General features: G+C 35.5%; 1 protein-coding gene across 1 annotated transcript in view; it reads left to right on the top strand.

The window, feature by feature from the left end:
- EIF5B (eukaryotic translation initiation factor 5B) overlaps nucleotides 1-16151 on the top strand; it is an 89740-nt gene that overhangs the window by 31647 nt on the left and 41942 nt on the right. Inside the window, exons 2-7 of the mRNA XM_015544587.2 lie at nucleotides 822-947; nucleotides 1048-1132; nucleotides 1783-2455; nucleotides 4994-5211; nucleotides 5781-5931; nucleotides 15432-15530. Coding sequence (XP_015400073.1) covers nucleotides 822-947; nucleotides 1048-1132; nucleotides 1783-2455; nucleotides 4994-5211; nucleotides 5781-5931; nucleotides 15432-15530 — 1352 coding nt within the window. The remainder of the gene's footprint in view (nucleotides 1-821; nucleotides 948-1047; nucleotides 1133-1782; nucleotides 2456-4993; nucleotides 5212-5780; nucleotides 5932-15431; nucleotides 15531-16151) is intronic.

The raw sequence follows: 16151 nt of genomic DNA, 5'->3' as shown, positions 1-16151 counted from the left end.
TGAAATGAAACATCTTTATAACAAGGTGTGCAGAGTGGGGGTCATGATGCATCAAGTCTTTGTTTTATTATTGTATCATTTATTTGGATTCATCCACCTTTCATATTTGTACATCTTGGACCTCCTGGATTTTCTGTAGTTTTTAACCGGAACTTAGTTTGATTTATTCCAGTATTTGTAGGTGAGGACATTGTGGGATAGAACCAGAAATGAAATCAAGAATGTAAAACATTGTGAGATTTGGTTCTGGGGTTTTAGATGTTTTTGTGTTTTATTTAGTGAATCATTTCTAATTCATTTAGATTTGGATGTGTGGTTGTCTTGCTCAAGGCGTTCAAACTTTGTGCATCTTAGTTTTCCTGTTGGTAAAGTGAGAGACTAGATGGTCTCTAAAGTTTCTTCCAGCTCTAAAATTTTTGCTGTTCCAAGTAAAAATTGAATAGGTGTTCAAATATTTAGCTGTTGATATTACAAATAAAGTAATAAGACTCATTTTATCTTTTAAGCTCTCTCCATTTTATAAATAATTCCTTTAGGCACACATAAACTTTGTTATCAGCAAAAGTTAATTTCTTTCTCCTGTTTACCTAGATTTTCCTGGACCTCCTGATTATAGTTCTTTCTGATTTGAGTGTGTTATCGAAATAGATGCGGGAGGCTGATAAGTAGATACAACTCAAGTGTTGTCATGAAAGAACTTGCCAAATGATTTTTCTCACTGGGCTGCTAATGAGAAAAGTCAAAATGATATATTTCTCTGTTAATGTGGTAGATTATTTTGCTCTTGAGTAACATTTAGGTCTTCTTTGTTTTCATTTAAGTGCCAAGGATGACATTGATCTTGATGCCTTGGCTGCAGAAATAGAAGGAGCTGGTGCTGCCAAGGAACAGGAACCTCAAAAGTCAAAGGGGAAAAAGAAAAAGGAGAAAAAAAGGCAAGACTTTGAGTAAGTATATTTTAAATATATTTGATTTTTATTAGCTTTGGTATTAGATTCACTTATTAAATTAATTTGGTGCCTCAAAATATATTTTAATCCTTTCTAGTGAAGATGATATCCTGAAAGAACTGGAAGAATTGTCTTGGGAAGCTCAAGGCATCAAAGCTGACAGAGAAAGTGCTGCAGTAAAGGTGAAAGACCCTTGTTACCTATTCTGCATCCTAGTGCCAGTTTTAGGGAGCTGCCTTTTAGAAGCTTTCAAGCAGTGTGAATATGTTAATTAAAAGTTTCTATAGATTCTGCTGCCAAAGGGGGAAAACAATTTTTAAGAAAGAAATATGTTGTAAAACCCAACACAGATACAAAGACATTTTATTTGGGATTTCAGAGGTATTTTGTGATATGTTGCTCGTTCACAATTGGTACATTTGGAGATAAAATGTTCCTGTCTCTATCTCCAGTGTTCTTTGATCTTCTTTTTCATTCTTTGAATTTGGATAACCTAAAGTAATTGGAAAGTGATAGACATATTTTTTTCATTCAGCTTCCTTGTAGGTTTTGTATACCATTTGAAGAAGGTAGTAAATGTGGACTGATGATTAGTACTTGTTTCAGAGCACCTGGATTCTGAAATTTACAGTGAATGTGAAATGTGCCTGAGGTCTAGGCTAGCTTCTGGTACTTGATTGAGTTTTATATTCTTGAAAAAAATGACCTTATTTTGAAGTTATTTGGAGAATTTTTTCTATGCATACTTAATAAAGTACATGATTGAGGAGTCTCAGTTATTTTAAAACATAAAATATAACTGTTAATATTTTTAACAATGGAATTGTTTTAGCCAACAGAAAATAATGAAGAAGAATCCACCTCAAAACAAGATAAAAAAAAGAAAGGACAGAAAGGCAAAAAACAAAGTTTTGATGATAATGATAGTGAAGAATGGGAAGATAAAGATTCAAAATCGAAAAAATCTGCAAAGCCAAAAGTGGAAATGTACTCTGGGAGCGATGATGATGATGATGATTTTAATAAACTTTCTAAAAAAGCTAAAGGGAAAGCTCAGAAATCAAGTAAAAAAGGGGATGGCTCAGAAGATGATGAGGATAACAGTAAAAGAATTAAAGAGCGTTCCAGAGTAAATTCTTCGGGTGAAAGTGGTGATGAATCAGATGAATTTTTGCAGTCTAGAAAAGGACAGAAAAAAAATCAAAAAAATAAGCCAGGTCCTAATGTGGAGAGTGGGAATGAAGATGACGACTCTTCCTTCAGAATTAAGACAGTGGCCCAAAAGAAGGCGGAAAAGAAAGAACGGGAAAGAAAAAAGCGAGATGAAGAAAAAGCAAAACTGCGGAAGCTGAAAGAAAAAGAAGAGCTAGAGACTGGGAAAAAGGATCAGAGTAAACAATCTCAAAAGAAATCTGAAGAAGAAACTATAAAATCCAAAGTGACCCTTGATGTTGGAGCAGTCCCTACTTCTGAAGAGAAAGGAGAGACTCCCACAGCTGCTGAAGGTTGGTAATATTATTAAGGAAAGGGCTGTAGGCTTGGACTCACAGTCTGAGTTTCACCCCAAGGTCATTTTTTTTTAAGTTTATGTATTTATTCTGAGAGAGAGTGTGTGCTCACATGTGCGCAAGCAGGGGTGAAGTGGAGGGGAGAGAGAATCCCAAGCAGGCTCTGTGCTGTAAACGTGGAGCCCACTGCAGGGCTTGATCTCGCGACTTGTGAGATCATGACCTGAGCCGAATGAAAATCAAGAGTTGGACACTTAACCGACTGAGCCACCCAGGTGGCCCCAGAAATTTTGTTTTTTGTCCTTGGTTGTAAAGGGACTTAAGTTGTAAGAAGAAGCGTTAAAAAAAATTTTTTTTAATGTTTATTTATTTTGAGAGAGACAGAGAGAGAGACAAACAGCGTAAGCATGGGAGGGGCAGAGAAGGAGGGAGACACAGAAACTGAAGCAGGCTCCAGGCTCTGAGCTGTCAGCACAGAGCCCCATGCCAGGCTTAAAACTGTGAGATCATGACCTGAGCCGAAGTCAGTTACTTAACTGACTGAACCACCCAGGTGGGAAGAAGCCTTTTAAAAATTATATCTAGGGATGCTTGCGTGGCTCATTGGGTTAAGCATCCAACTCTTGATCTCAGGGTCATGAGTTCAAGCCCTATATTGGACTCCAAGCTGGGCATGAAGCTTACTTTAATTAATTAAGTAAGTAAGTACTTTTGATTTTCATTGTTAAACATTTATATATATATATAGTATAAAATGTCTAAAATGGTTTGTGTACAGACTAGGATTTTTATAGAATTTCCCTGTGAAAACAGTTTCAGTGCTGACAAATACTGGAAGGTCTAAAGTGATATATTCCTTTTGATGTCTCAGTATCAGATAATGAATTCTTTTCCTGTTTTTAAAAGCCCAATTTAATCTATGAAATACAAAAGCAAAAACATGCTAAAATTAATTAACATCTTTCAAGCAACTGTGAGCCAAGTTTTGTTTTCTTTTTTGGTAGAACCAATTAATGAAAAGTAAGCTTTCTAGCTAGAATTCTTCTTTTTCAGAAGAATAAAGATCAAATGATTCATACAGCTTGTTCAAAAAAATTTTCTTTTAATGTTTATTTCTTTTTGAGAGAAAGAGAGAGTGCAAGTAGGGGAGGGGCGGAGAGAGAGGGAGACAGAGAATCTGAAGCAGGCCCCAGGCTCTGAGCTGTCAGCACAGAGCCTGACGCGGGGCTTGAAGTCACAAACTGCGAGATCATGACCTGAGCTGAAGTCGGACGCTTGGCCGACTGAGCCACCCAGGTGCCCCTCATACAGCTTTTTTTAAGACTAGAAGACTTTTAATGGAAAAATTGACATATCTTTTTAAACCAAATTTGTATTATCTGGACATCTTTGAAGAGTAATACCACAAAAGTAGCTTCATAAACTTTAATTCTTTAGCATAATGCTGTAGAGTTCTTGGAAGATAGTTATCTAGATTTTTATATTTTATCTTTTTTTTTAAAATGTTTTTATTAATTTATTTTTGAGACAGAGAGAGACAGAGCATGAGCAGGGGAGGGACAGAGAGAGAGGGAGACACAGAATCTGAAGCAGGCTCCAGGCTCTGAGCTGACAGCACAGAGCCCGACGCAGGGCTCGAATTCACGGAGTGTGAGATCATGACCTGAGCTGAAGTCGGATGCTCAACCGACTGAGCCACCCAGGTGCCCCTATATTTTATCTTTCTAATATCCCCTTAAGGTAGGCATCATTCCTATCCTCCTCTTCTTTAAAAAAAAATTTGTTTTAATGTTTTTATTTTATTTTTGAGAGAGAGTGTGAACGGCGTTGGGGCAGAGAGACAGGGAGACACAATTTGAAGCAGGCCCCAGGCTCTGAGCTGTTGGCACAGAGCCTGATGTGGGGCTGAACTCACGACTGTGAGATCATGACCTGAGCTGAAGTCAGACACTTAACCAGCTGAGCCACCCAGGCGCCCCCATCCTCTTTTAGAAGTAAAACTATCTACTAAATTTCAGCAGGAATTAAGATACCATGGATTAAGTGATACATTAGATACAGTATATCTTCTTCCTGCTGACTGAATCCTCCTGTCTTATTGGGTATCTCAGGACAATTTAGAGCAATGCTAGCATTGAAGCCAACTCCGTTTTTTGGAGCTGTTCTGTACCTCTCGAGAAACCTTACCCTGCTGCTGGCATCGACCTCAGCCCAATATGGTCTTTGAATTCTGGGGGCTGCTTATCACTGTGTTAGGAAACCACTTTTTATTTAAAAAAATTTTTTTTTTTTAATGTGTATATTTTTGAGACAGAGACAGAGCATGAATGGGGGAGGGTCAGAGAGAGGGAGACACAGAATCTGAAACGGGCTCCAGGCTCTGAGCTGTCAGCACAGAGCCCGACGCGGGGCTCAAACCCACGGACCGCGAGATCATGACCTGAGCCGAAGTCAGCCGCTTAACCAACTGAGCCACCCAGGCGCCCCAGGAAACCACTTTTTAAAAAACACTTTGCCTCTGTTCTTTTTTGGTAGATGACAATGAAGGAGACAAAAAGAAAAAAGATAAGAAGAAAAAGAAAGGAGAAAAGGAAGAGAAAGAGAAGGAGAAGAAAAAAGGACCTAGCAAAGCCACAGTTAAAGCTATGCAAGAAGCTCTGGCTAAGCTTAAAGAAGAAGAAGAACGACAAAAGAGAGAAGAGGAGGAACGCATAAAACGGCTTGAAGAGTTAGAAGCTAAACGTAAAGAAGAGGTATGTTTTCATGAAGTTGTGTTTAAAGTCTCTGCTCTGTAAGATATCTTTAATCTTCTTATTCTAAAAATGTCATAGTTGTATGGTAATTCAATTACATTATTATTCAGATGTAAACAATAAGATGAAGCAATATAGAAAACTCTACCTTTATTCACTCAGGTGCAGAGGTTGGTTATATATCCACTCCAATACTTGGTCTACTCTCATATGATGTTAATTAATAGTTATTATGTACACTGTTGAAGTATTTTCATTTGTGGCATCTGGGTATTTCAGTCAGTTAAGCATCCAACTCTTGATTTCAGCCCAGGTCACGATCTTACAGTTGGTGGGTTCGAGCCCTGCATTGGGATTCTCTCTCTTCCTCTCTCTCTGCACCTCCTTTGCTCGTGTTGTCTCAAACATAATTAAGTAAACATTTAAAAAATAATATTTATTTTCATTTGGGTATTCATAATGTAATACTTTGCATGTATTTCAAGAGCTTTGTTTGAATTTATGTTCTTGACATTTAAATTTCATAATTATGTCAATACAATTTTTGTCTGATATGTACTCCTATGCAGGAAAGACTAGAACAAGAAAAGAGAGAAAGGAAAAAGCAAAAAGAAAAAGAACGAAAAGAACGCTTGAAAAAAGAAGGGAAACTTTTAACTAAATCCCAGAGAGAAGCCAGAGCCAGAGCTGAAGCTACTCTTAAACTTCTACAAGCTCAGGGTAAGTAGTATTTTTAACTAACTGAATAGTCTAGAAGCTTCTGTCATGCAGTTATAGGTCTGTAATGGTCAAAAGGAGAGTAGAAGTCAGAGAATTTCTATGAAAATGCTGTGGGAAAAGTCAAATAAAAATGTAAAGAATAGGGACACCTGGTTGGCTCAGTTGGTAGACCATGCATCTCTTGGTTTCAGGGCATGCATTCAAGCCCCAGGTTGGGTATAGAGCTTACTTAAAGAAAAGTGTAAAGAATAGGTAAGATAATTACATTATTTAGGGAGGTGACTTCTATATGATGATGAAAATTTATGTGTAAATGATAGTATGTCTGTAAATAAGTTTTTGTTTCCCCCACAATAAACAAAGATAGAGAATACAGTAAAATCAATCACCAAGTATCTGTTACTCAGTTTCAACAATTGTCAGTATTTAACCGTTCTTGTTTTCTCTCTCTCCACTGACTTTTTTTCCTCAAGTATTTTAAAGTGAATTTTAAACACGATATTATTTTACTCCTTTTTACTTTATTATTTTACTCCTATTTTACTAACAAATGAGGACTTTTTTTTTACATTAAGTAGATTTTGTATTACATATAACAAAATTAATTTCTTGATAGCATCTGGTTGTCTATGTATAGTTTTTCCCCTTATATCCACAATGTTTTTTATAATTTGTTTGTTTAAATCAGGATCCAGATTAGATCCACACGTTGCCTTTGGTTGATATGTCTGTCTCTCACTGATACTATTACCCATTCTTGGTTTTGGTATACCATTTATTAGTTGTAGATACTGGGTTATTTGGAATTTCTCATATTCTGAATTTGTCTAATTGCATTCTCCTAGTCTTGGCTAATAAACTTCTCTATCTGTTAAAATTTCCTATATCTAGCAGCTTGGCTTTTCCAAGTGGTACTATGTACTTCCTGTTGCCTCATGTCCGGAGGCATGTGATCTGGTTGTCTCACTTTTGGTGATACCAAGATTGATTATTGGGTTAGGTATTGGCAGCTTTGTCCATTATACAAGTAATCCACTGATTTTTCACCTAATAATTTAATATCCAATTAGTGATCATTGCCTGTATCAAGGAGCTCATTAGGAATTGCAGAGTTGTGATATACTGTCATTCCTTTTGCATTTATTAGCTATAATCTTTGTTTAAAGAAAAACTTTCCCTGAAATACAGTTCATGCAGGAAAGCCAGGATAAATGCTTAATTATTTTCCTTCATTAATCCTCAGGATAATAAATTGATGTCTTAGCAACTTCCAAAGGTGATCAGTGAGTGTAATTTTGTTTTTTGGATCTGTATTATTTTAATGGGGTTTTATGTAATTTACATGTTTTTATCTCATGAAATCATTTATATTTTTTAATACTCAAAATTGTCCCATCTTTGGCCAGCGGGACCTCATTTAGGTTGGTCCCTCTGATTTTTTCCACACAACCACAGTATTCTTTGACCTCTACCTCACTTTCTAACACAACAAGGTATCTGTGGTACATCTTACACATTTTCTGCCCTAGACCTGAAATCACCTGTTTATACAAGGAGCCCTAGTTCTTTTAGTTTAGAGACCATAATCTGGACGTGTAATTATGTTTCTGACAGATAAGATGATTTAAAATAGTTTCTCTGCTCCATTGAGAAGAATATTGAGAAGAAGACCTCTCTTAATTTCTTGTTCTTACATTTCACAGATTTTTATATGACAGTAATTTTGGTGCTTTTGCTATAATTACAGTAATAGGTACCATTTATTGCATATTTATTAAGTAACTGATACTGTCATAAACCTTTGACATTGTCTCTTTCCTTATAAGAATCTAATAGGTATTTTCATTCCCATCATTCATTCCCAAACTCCAAGTTTAAATTGTTTGCCCAATGTCATGGAGCTGAGATTTAAACTGATCTGTGTGACCACCTCTTTATTATGCATTATATGTTCAGCTGGCAGCAGTAAATGTAGAGAAACACAGTACTTGGATCAAAAAGTTTATTCTTAATTGGGGATGTAGTTTTTTAAAGATGAAATTAGAGAACAAATATGAGTACAACTAGCACCCAGATACGAGATTTGACTGGTGACTATTTGGATGTCTAAAAGCACTCATGAAGAAATTGGGATGGGACCAAGCAGGGAATAATTTTCCATTCTTAGAAATGTTTTATGGAGTAGTTTGACTTGTACTTATGAGATTAGATGAAAATTATAATTAAGTAGACACTTCCCCCAATGTGGGGTTTGAACTCATGACCCTAAGATCAAGAGCTAGCCAAGAACCCCCCCTGTCATTTAATATGATGATCATTAGGATGGGTTTGGAAGAGATGGTCTCTCGAGTGGCATCTCTCCCCTTGGGCTCTTATTTTTCATAATGTTGCTCAATATCTGTCCTCTTACTGATTCCCTATGTATTGATAAAAAGTCCAAGCTCCTTAGCTTGATGTTAAAGGCCTCCACAGTATGCTCATTGAGTCATCACAAAAGAAGCTACAGTGTTTTGTTTCACCGTATCTTTCAAAGCTACCTTATTGGGTAAAGATCGGTACCACATTCATTACCTAGAATAATATAAAACTTATTTATTGAGCCCAAAATGTGTTTGAGAGTGTAGGTATCTGCCAGTGTTTTCTGATAATTACTCTGAATTGTGTAGCAGATAGCATTTTCAGTCAGTTCTATAGCCTTTAGCCTATTAACTACTAACCATATAGCAAGTACTTTACAAATAATTTGAAATTAATTCACTTCAGGCAAAGAGTTTCTGTGTGAATTTGATTGTAATAATCTCAGTTTGCAAGGTGAATGGAATATCTGAACACACATGTTGATGTTGACTACAAATATAACAGTTTATTAAACATTCCCTAACTCGAAGAATAGTCTGTTGATTAAGTCTGCAGTGTTGTTGTGACCACCCTTCAGTTCATCTAACTTACAGTTTCCCCTCCCAGGTCCCTGCTTTTACTTACTAGGGGTAGGCTGCTGGGCAGGGATATCTCTGGTCAACTGGATTATCTCCACATTGTCAGCTGGCTTTATCCTTTTATTTTAGTTTGTCTTACCAAATGATAGCTCTGATTTTATAATTCTGGCCAATCTCATTACTTACATACATGCATTCATTCAGTACTTTAAAGTTACGAACATTTTAAGTGATTTCCTTCTGTTAATGACTTCATTCAAGACCCCACAGTAAATAGTTTTTATTGTTTTATAAAATTTCTGCCCTATGTGAGACTGTGTCAGTAATCCAGCAAATGGAATGTAACCTCTCTTAGGAGTTTGTTATAGGAATGGAGAGGAAGGATTGTAATAGAGAACCATTCCATGTCTGGGATTTACTAGTAACTGTTGGCTGATGAAGATGTATTCTCCTCAGATTCAGTAATGTTACTTGCAGATCAGATTTGACATTGGTTTGTACTGCCATGTCTTAATTTGACAAAATTTATTTGTTTGCTCTATTTAAGAGAAAATATGAAGTGTTCAAAAGTGGATAGTAAGAACCATGAATTCAAATAAAAACAGATTTGTGATCTGACACTAACCTTTTCATTTTGGATAAGTCACTTTCTCATTGAATCTTACTTTTGACCAGCTTTTGACCAGCTGTGAAGCTGGCCATAGTTGAAAAAAAGTAAACTTAATGACTTTGTTTTGTAATGGCAATGAAACTTCTGTTATACTTAGTATTAGTTTTTTATTTGTATTGTAACAAATTTAGTAGCTTAAAAAGATACAAAATTTATTACTTTGAAATTCTCTAAATCAGATGTCTGATGTGGGTCTCACTGGTTTAAGGTGTTGGCAGGCCTGCATTCCTTTCTGGAGTTTCTAGGGTAGAACTGATTCCCTTGTTTTCTTCTAGAGGCATTCATATTACTTGGTTCATGATGCCCTTCTTTCATCTTCAGAGCCATCAGTATTGCATAATGCTGACTATTTTTCCATGGGTACATCATGCTCTGACTTCAGCCTGTACCTCAGAGAAAGGTTCTTCATTTTTAAAGGATCTCATGCAGTTGATTAGGTTGGGTTCACTTGGATAATCCAGGATAATGTCTCTCATCTCAAGTCCTTAGGCTTATTCACATCTGCAGTGTCTTTTTTGCCATGTTAGGTAACATATTCACATGTCCTGGGAATTAAGACCTGGATGTTTTGGGGCAGGGGGAGGCATTATTCTGTTTACTATGCTCTTAATTTTCATCTCATTTGTGAGTTCATTACAAAGAAAACATTTTGTGAGTGTCATGATTTCACTGTATCTTTCAAAGACCAAAATACAGATTTTTAAATATGTTTATGTTAAATGTTTAAATAGAGATCAGTGACCATATTACTCTGAAATGTGCTGGAGGTTACCTGATGCTATTTATTTGCCATGTCTTGTTACTTTAGTGCTTAAATTGGGGAATTCAAGCCAAACAAGGCTGATTAATTATATTGATGATGAAAAGGCATATAAATAGTAGCATATTTTTCATTACTACTAAAGTATTTGGAAGAATAGGTGTTAAATTAGGACCTACTCTGGGGCGCCTGGGTGGTTCAGTCGGTTGGGCGGCTGACTTCGGCTCGGGTCATGACTTTGTGGTCCGTGAGTTCGAGCCCCGCGTCGGGCTCTGTGCTGACAGCTCAGAGCCTGGAGCCTGTTTCAGATTCTGTGTCTCCCTCTCTCTGACCCTCCCCTATTCATGCTCTGTCTCTCTCTGTCTCAAAAATAAATAAACGTTAAAAAAAAAAATTAGGATCTACTTTTAATTTCTCTTGTTTCTGTCAGATTGTTAGAGGCATTTATTCTGAAGTGAAAAGGATAGGTTAAAGGTAGAATTTACCTTTTTTTCAACTGTGGCTTCATTTTGGCTTTTCTAATTTTTATTGTCTGTTTCAGTTCATAGTCCAAAATTTATGGAGTAAGTAGAGCTAGTGAAGGTTTTTGTGGACCTTGTGGGAGATGTGGGAAAAGGAGTTGTAGAATTTCTGTCCTTTCAACTGTGAAATTCTTTATTTATTTTTACAAAATTTTTAAAGCTTATTTATTTTGAGAGAGAGTGAGCTAGGGAGCACAAGTCGGGGGAGAGGCAGGGAGAGAGACTCCCAAGCAGGCTCTGCATTGTCAACGCAGAGCCTTGCACAGGGCTTGATCCCACAAGCCATGAGATGACCTGAGCCCAAATCAAGAGTTGGACGCTTAACCCACTGGGCCATCCACGCACCGCTGTGAAATTCTTAAATTTCTTTGTTCACTTTGAATTGCATACATTGTTGAATGATCATTATTTTTTTTTTTTTTAGTGAGAATTTTTTTAATATTTATTTATTTTGAGAGAGAGAGAGAACGAGAACACAAGTGGAGGAGGGGCAGAGAGAGAGAGGGAGACACAGAATCTGAAGCAGGCTCTAGGCTCTGAGCTATCAGCACAGAGCCCAATGTGGGGCTCGAACTCACAAACTTGTGAGATCATGACCTGAGCTGAAGTCGGATGCTTAACCAACTGAGCCACCCAGGCGTTCTGAATGATCATTATTTTTAAAACAGAGTGGTGCACACATGGTTACTTCTTTTTGAAGAGAGGAGTCAGGGAAAGGGGTCTCTCATATCTGAAGAGTTTGAAGGGACTCCCCCCCCCCTTTTTTTTTTAACTTTTGAGGCCAAATAGCAGCTCCACTTAAATGGAACTTCAAAACATAAAGGGTAAAGTTCTGAGAGTACCTCATATTTTTGGCCAGAGGGACGAGAGGGGCTCCTGGGAGCCAGAGAGTGTAGGGGAAATTGCAGGTGGGGGAGAAGTGACAGAAGAATCCTATAATTCTGTTGATGAATGGACATAAATCCTAGGCTTACTATATAGTTCTGTGTGTTTAGAAGAGACCCAAAGAAGGATAGTCAAAACTTTAAGAACTAATCCATGATATAAACCAGTGTCCAAGACCCAGATTTACCTCTATGGCTCATGTATGTACCAGGTAAAATACTGATTCTAAGTATACTGTGGAAAGTCTGTTATAAATGTTCTAATTTCTGTAGCAGCCATTAAATAAGATTAAAACTAATAGTTAGTAGATAAATTAAAAAGGAAATCTAAAGTATATTCAAATAATCCACAAGAAAGCAGGAGAAGGTGAAAAGGGAAATGGAAAACAGAGGTAACAAATCAAATAATAAAATGATAGACTTAAAACCAACTATATTAATAATTAAAATATGAATAGTCTAAAGATATCAATTAAAAGAGACTGTCAGAAACCAAGAGCCAGCTAGCTATGTGCTGTCTGCAGTAAATCCACTTTAAGTGTACTGATATAGATAAAATGGTAAAAACAGATACCAAAAGAAAGCTGAAGTTGTTATATTAATCTGAAGTACTTCAGAACAAGTAAAATTACCAAAATAAAGACCTACATTGCATATGATAAAAAGTGAATGCCTCATAACTTTATAACAATCTTATGTGTACCTAACTACAGGTTCACAAACATTCACCAAAATAGATCATTTTTGGGGAGCCATAAAATAAATGCTAAAACATTTAAAAGATTTGAAATCTTACAGTGTTTTCTGGGGGACCAAAACAGAATTAAACTAGAAATGAATAATAGAAATATATCTACAAAATCAGTAAATATTTAGAAATTAAACCACACTTCTTATTAACCCCTGAGTCCAGGAGAAACTCTTACTGAAAATTAGAAAATATCTTGAATTAGAAGAAAAAAAAAAGAAGGAAAACACAGCATATTAAAATTTGTGGGGTGCAGCTAAAGCGGTTCTTAGAGGGGAATTTGTAGTATTAAAATGCTTGTTTTAGAAAAAGAAGGTCTCAAATCAATAGTCTAAGCTTCCCATTTAAACTAAAAAAGAAAAAAAGGCAGAAAGAAAAATGCAGAAAGCAATGTAGTATAAAACAAGACTTAATAGAGAATCATTGAAACCAAAAGTTAGTACTTTGAAAAGATCAATAAAAATGATAAACTTCTAGATTGGCTAAGAAGAAAAAAGACAAGACACAAATTACTGATACCATGAGGAAAGAGTGGGGAGGGATATATCATCATTACAGATTTCCAGGTGTTAAAATGATAAAGCAATATAATGAACAGCTCTGTGCTAATAGATTGAAAAGCTTAAGATAAAATAGGGCCATTCCTTAAAAGACACAAACTATCAAAACTTAAAATCTATCATGATGAAGTGGATTTTATCCTGGGAGTGAAGGCTGGTTCCATTTTGAAAATCAGTAAATGTGTTTAAAGAAGCAAAACTACATGGATGCAGAAAAATCATTTGACAAAATTCAGTAAGCATATATGATAGAAATTCACAAAGTAGAAAAGTTCCTTATTTTGCTAAAAGAGATCTACAAAAAAAAAATACACAATTGTTGCACTTAATGATGAATTATGGCTGCTAAACCCTAATATTGTAATTAAGGCAAGGATGTCCATTCTCACCACAATCATTCCACATTGTACTGGAACATCCTAGAGTTGTAATTAGGGGAAAGAAAGAAAAAAAAAGTAAAAGACATACAGATTGAAAGGAAGAAGTAAAACTCTATTTACAGATGACAATTGTTTACATAGAAACTACTGTGAAATACCACTGAAAAAACATGAAACCCTACAACCAATAAGTGAGATTAACAAAGTTATAGATAGGGCCAGCATGCAAATACCAATTGTATATCTGTATGCTAGCCATTAACAGCTGAAAATCAAAACCGTATTATTTACAGTAGCACCCCACCCCAAAAATAAATTGAAACAGTCATAATTCTAATATTTGTGGGACCTATATGCTGAAAACTATAAAAAAAAAACTGATGAAAATAATCAGAGAACTTTGTAAATGGAGAAATGTTGTATTCATGGATAGGAAAACTTGATATTGTTAAGATAATCAGTTCTCCGAAATGATCTGTAGATTCAGTGCAATCCCAGTCAGCAGTAGGATATTTTATGAGTATCTATAAGCTATTTCTAAAGTGTGTATGAAGAGATGAAGGAGTTAGAATGGCCAAAATAATTTTGAAAAGAATATACTTGAAGAACTCAGAATATTGTACCTGATTTCAAGACTTACTGTAAAGCTGCAGTCATCAGTACAGTGTGATAATGGCAAAAGCAGCAATAAAGACAAATAGATCAATATAATAGTCTGTATATGGTCAGTTTGTTTTTTTCTGTCATAGGTAAAAGGCAGTTTATTAAGTAAAATACAGTATTTGCAACAACTGATACAATTGGGAATCTGTATGCAAAAACAAAAACCCAAAAGCGTCATCCTAAATCTCATTAAATAAAAATTAACACAAAAAAGATCATAAATCTAAATATAAAATGTACAACTATAAAACTTTAGGGGAAAACATAGTAGAAAGTCTTTGTGACCTTGTGTTAGTGATTAGTTTAACTTCAAAAGCATAATTCATAAAAGGAACAAATTTGAGGAAGTCCAGTTAAAAACTTGTTCAGCAAAAGACACCATTGAGACAGTTCAAAGACAGTACCTCAAAATCACGTATCTGACAAAGGATTAATATGCAGAATATGAGAAGATAACTCTGTATTCAACAATAAGAAAAGCAACAACCCTATTTAAAAATGGGCAAAAGATTTGAACAGAAACTTAAACTATAAGCAATGAAAAGAATGTTTAACATTAGTCATTATGGAAATTCAAATTAAGACCACCATGAGCTTTCACTACATATTTATTGAAATACTTACATTTAAAACATCTTTTTCTGACAAGTATACAGAACAGTTGGAACTCACCTACTTTACTGGCTGGAATGCAAAACGGTGAAGCCAATTTGGAAAACAGTTGGCAGTTTCTTACAAAATTAAATACCTATTTACATAATGTCCCATCATTCCCACTTCAAAATATTTACCCCAAAGAAATGTTCACATAGAAACCTGCATACAAATGTTTGTAGCAGCTTTATTCATAATTGTCCAAAACTGGAAACAACTCAAATGTTCATCAGTTGTCTAAAAGATAATGGAACTGTAGTATATACTTAACAATAGAATGCTACTCAGCAATAAAAAGAAATGTATTAGTACACATGAGGATGACTCTAAAATCCATTATGATGACAACAGCCCAGACTATAAGGCTTAATTTCTGTGATATTTTGGAAAAAAATCTTTTGGGAAAGAGAACAGATAGGTGGTTGCAAGGATGTAAGTAGGGTTTGACTACACAGAACAGCCTAGGGTGATGGAATTGTTCTTCATCTTGTGTTTAATAACTCTGCTCATCTGTCAAAAGTCACAGAACTGGACACCAAGAAAGTAGAATTTTAGTGTATGTATATTTTACAATATCTTATATAAAAAAGATTTTTCCATGAATGTTCTTTTATATTTCAGGGTATGTATCTCTGGGGTGAATAAAATGTTACCTTTTCAAGTAGCATTTCTTAAATGATATGCAAATAGCATAAATCTAAAGTTTTTCATTCTTATCACTTAGGTGTTGAAGTGCCATCAAAAGACTCTTTGCCAAAGAAAAGGCCAATTTATGAAGATAAAAAGAAGAAAAAAACACTACAGCAGCTAGAAAATAAAGAAGGTTTGTATACAAAGTGACCTATGACTTAAAAATATTTGGGGGGCGCCTGGGTGGCTCAAGTCGGTTAAGCGTCCGACTTCGGCTCAGGTCATGATCTCACGGTCTGTAAGTTCAAGCTCCGTGTCGGGCTCTGTGCTGTCAGTTCAGAACCTAGAGCCTGCTTCGGATTCTATGTCTCCCTCTCTCTCTGCCCTTCCCCCACTCACGCTCTGTCTCTCTCTACCAAAAACTGAATAAACGTTAAAAAAAATTTTTTAAATTTTGTTTGACTTTCTCCTACAGCATTCAAAACAATGTCTTTTAAAGAAACTGGAAATCAGAATTACATATTGAAACTTTTACTATACCTTATTTCCTATTATTGTTAATCATTCTCAGCTGATTTAAATGACAGGTTAATGGAAAAGTGCTTTTGTTCGAAAAACCTAGATTGTACCCAAAAACTATTCTTAATTATTCTTATTTTTTCTTTGTTTCCTTCTCAACCTTTTTGTAATTTTCCATTCTATTCCTTGAATAGAAAGAAACTCTGTTTCCTGTAAAATATATGACTGATACTTAAACATTTTCTAAACGTGCTGAAGAATTCAAGTTTGTACTATTGGTTTTTATTCAGTACTT

This window comes from Panthera tigris, chromosome A3 (genome assembly GCF_018350195.1).
Source record: "Panthera tigris isolate Pti1 chromosome A3, P.tigris_Pti1_mat1.1, whole genome shotgun sequence".
NCBI classification, from domain to species: domain Eukaryota; kingdom Metazoa; phylum Chordata; class Mammalia; order Carnivora; family Felidae; genus Panthera; species Panthera tigris.
This window is presented reverse-complemented; position numbering and strand designations above follow the sequence as displayed.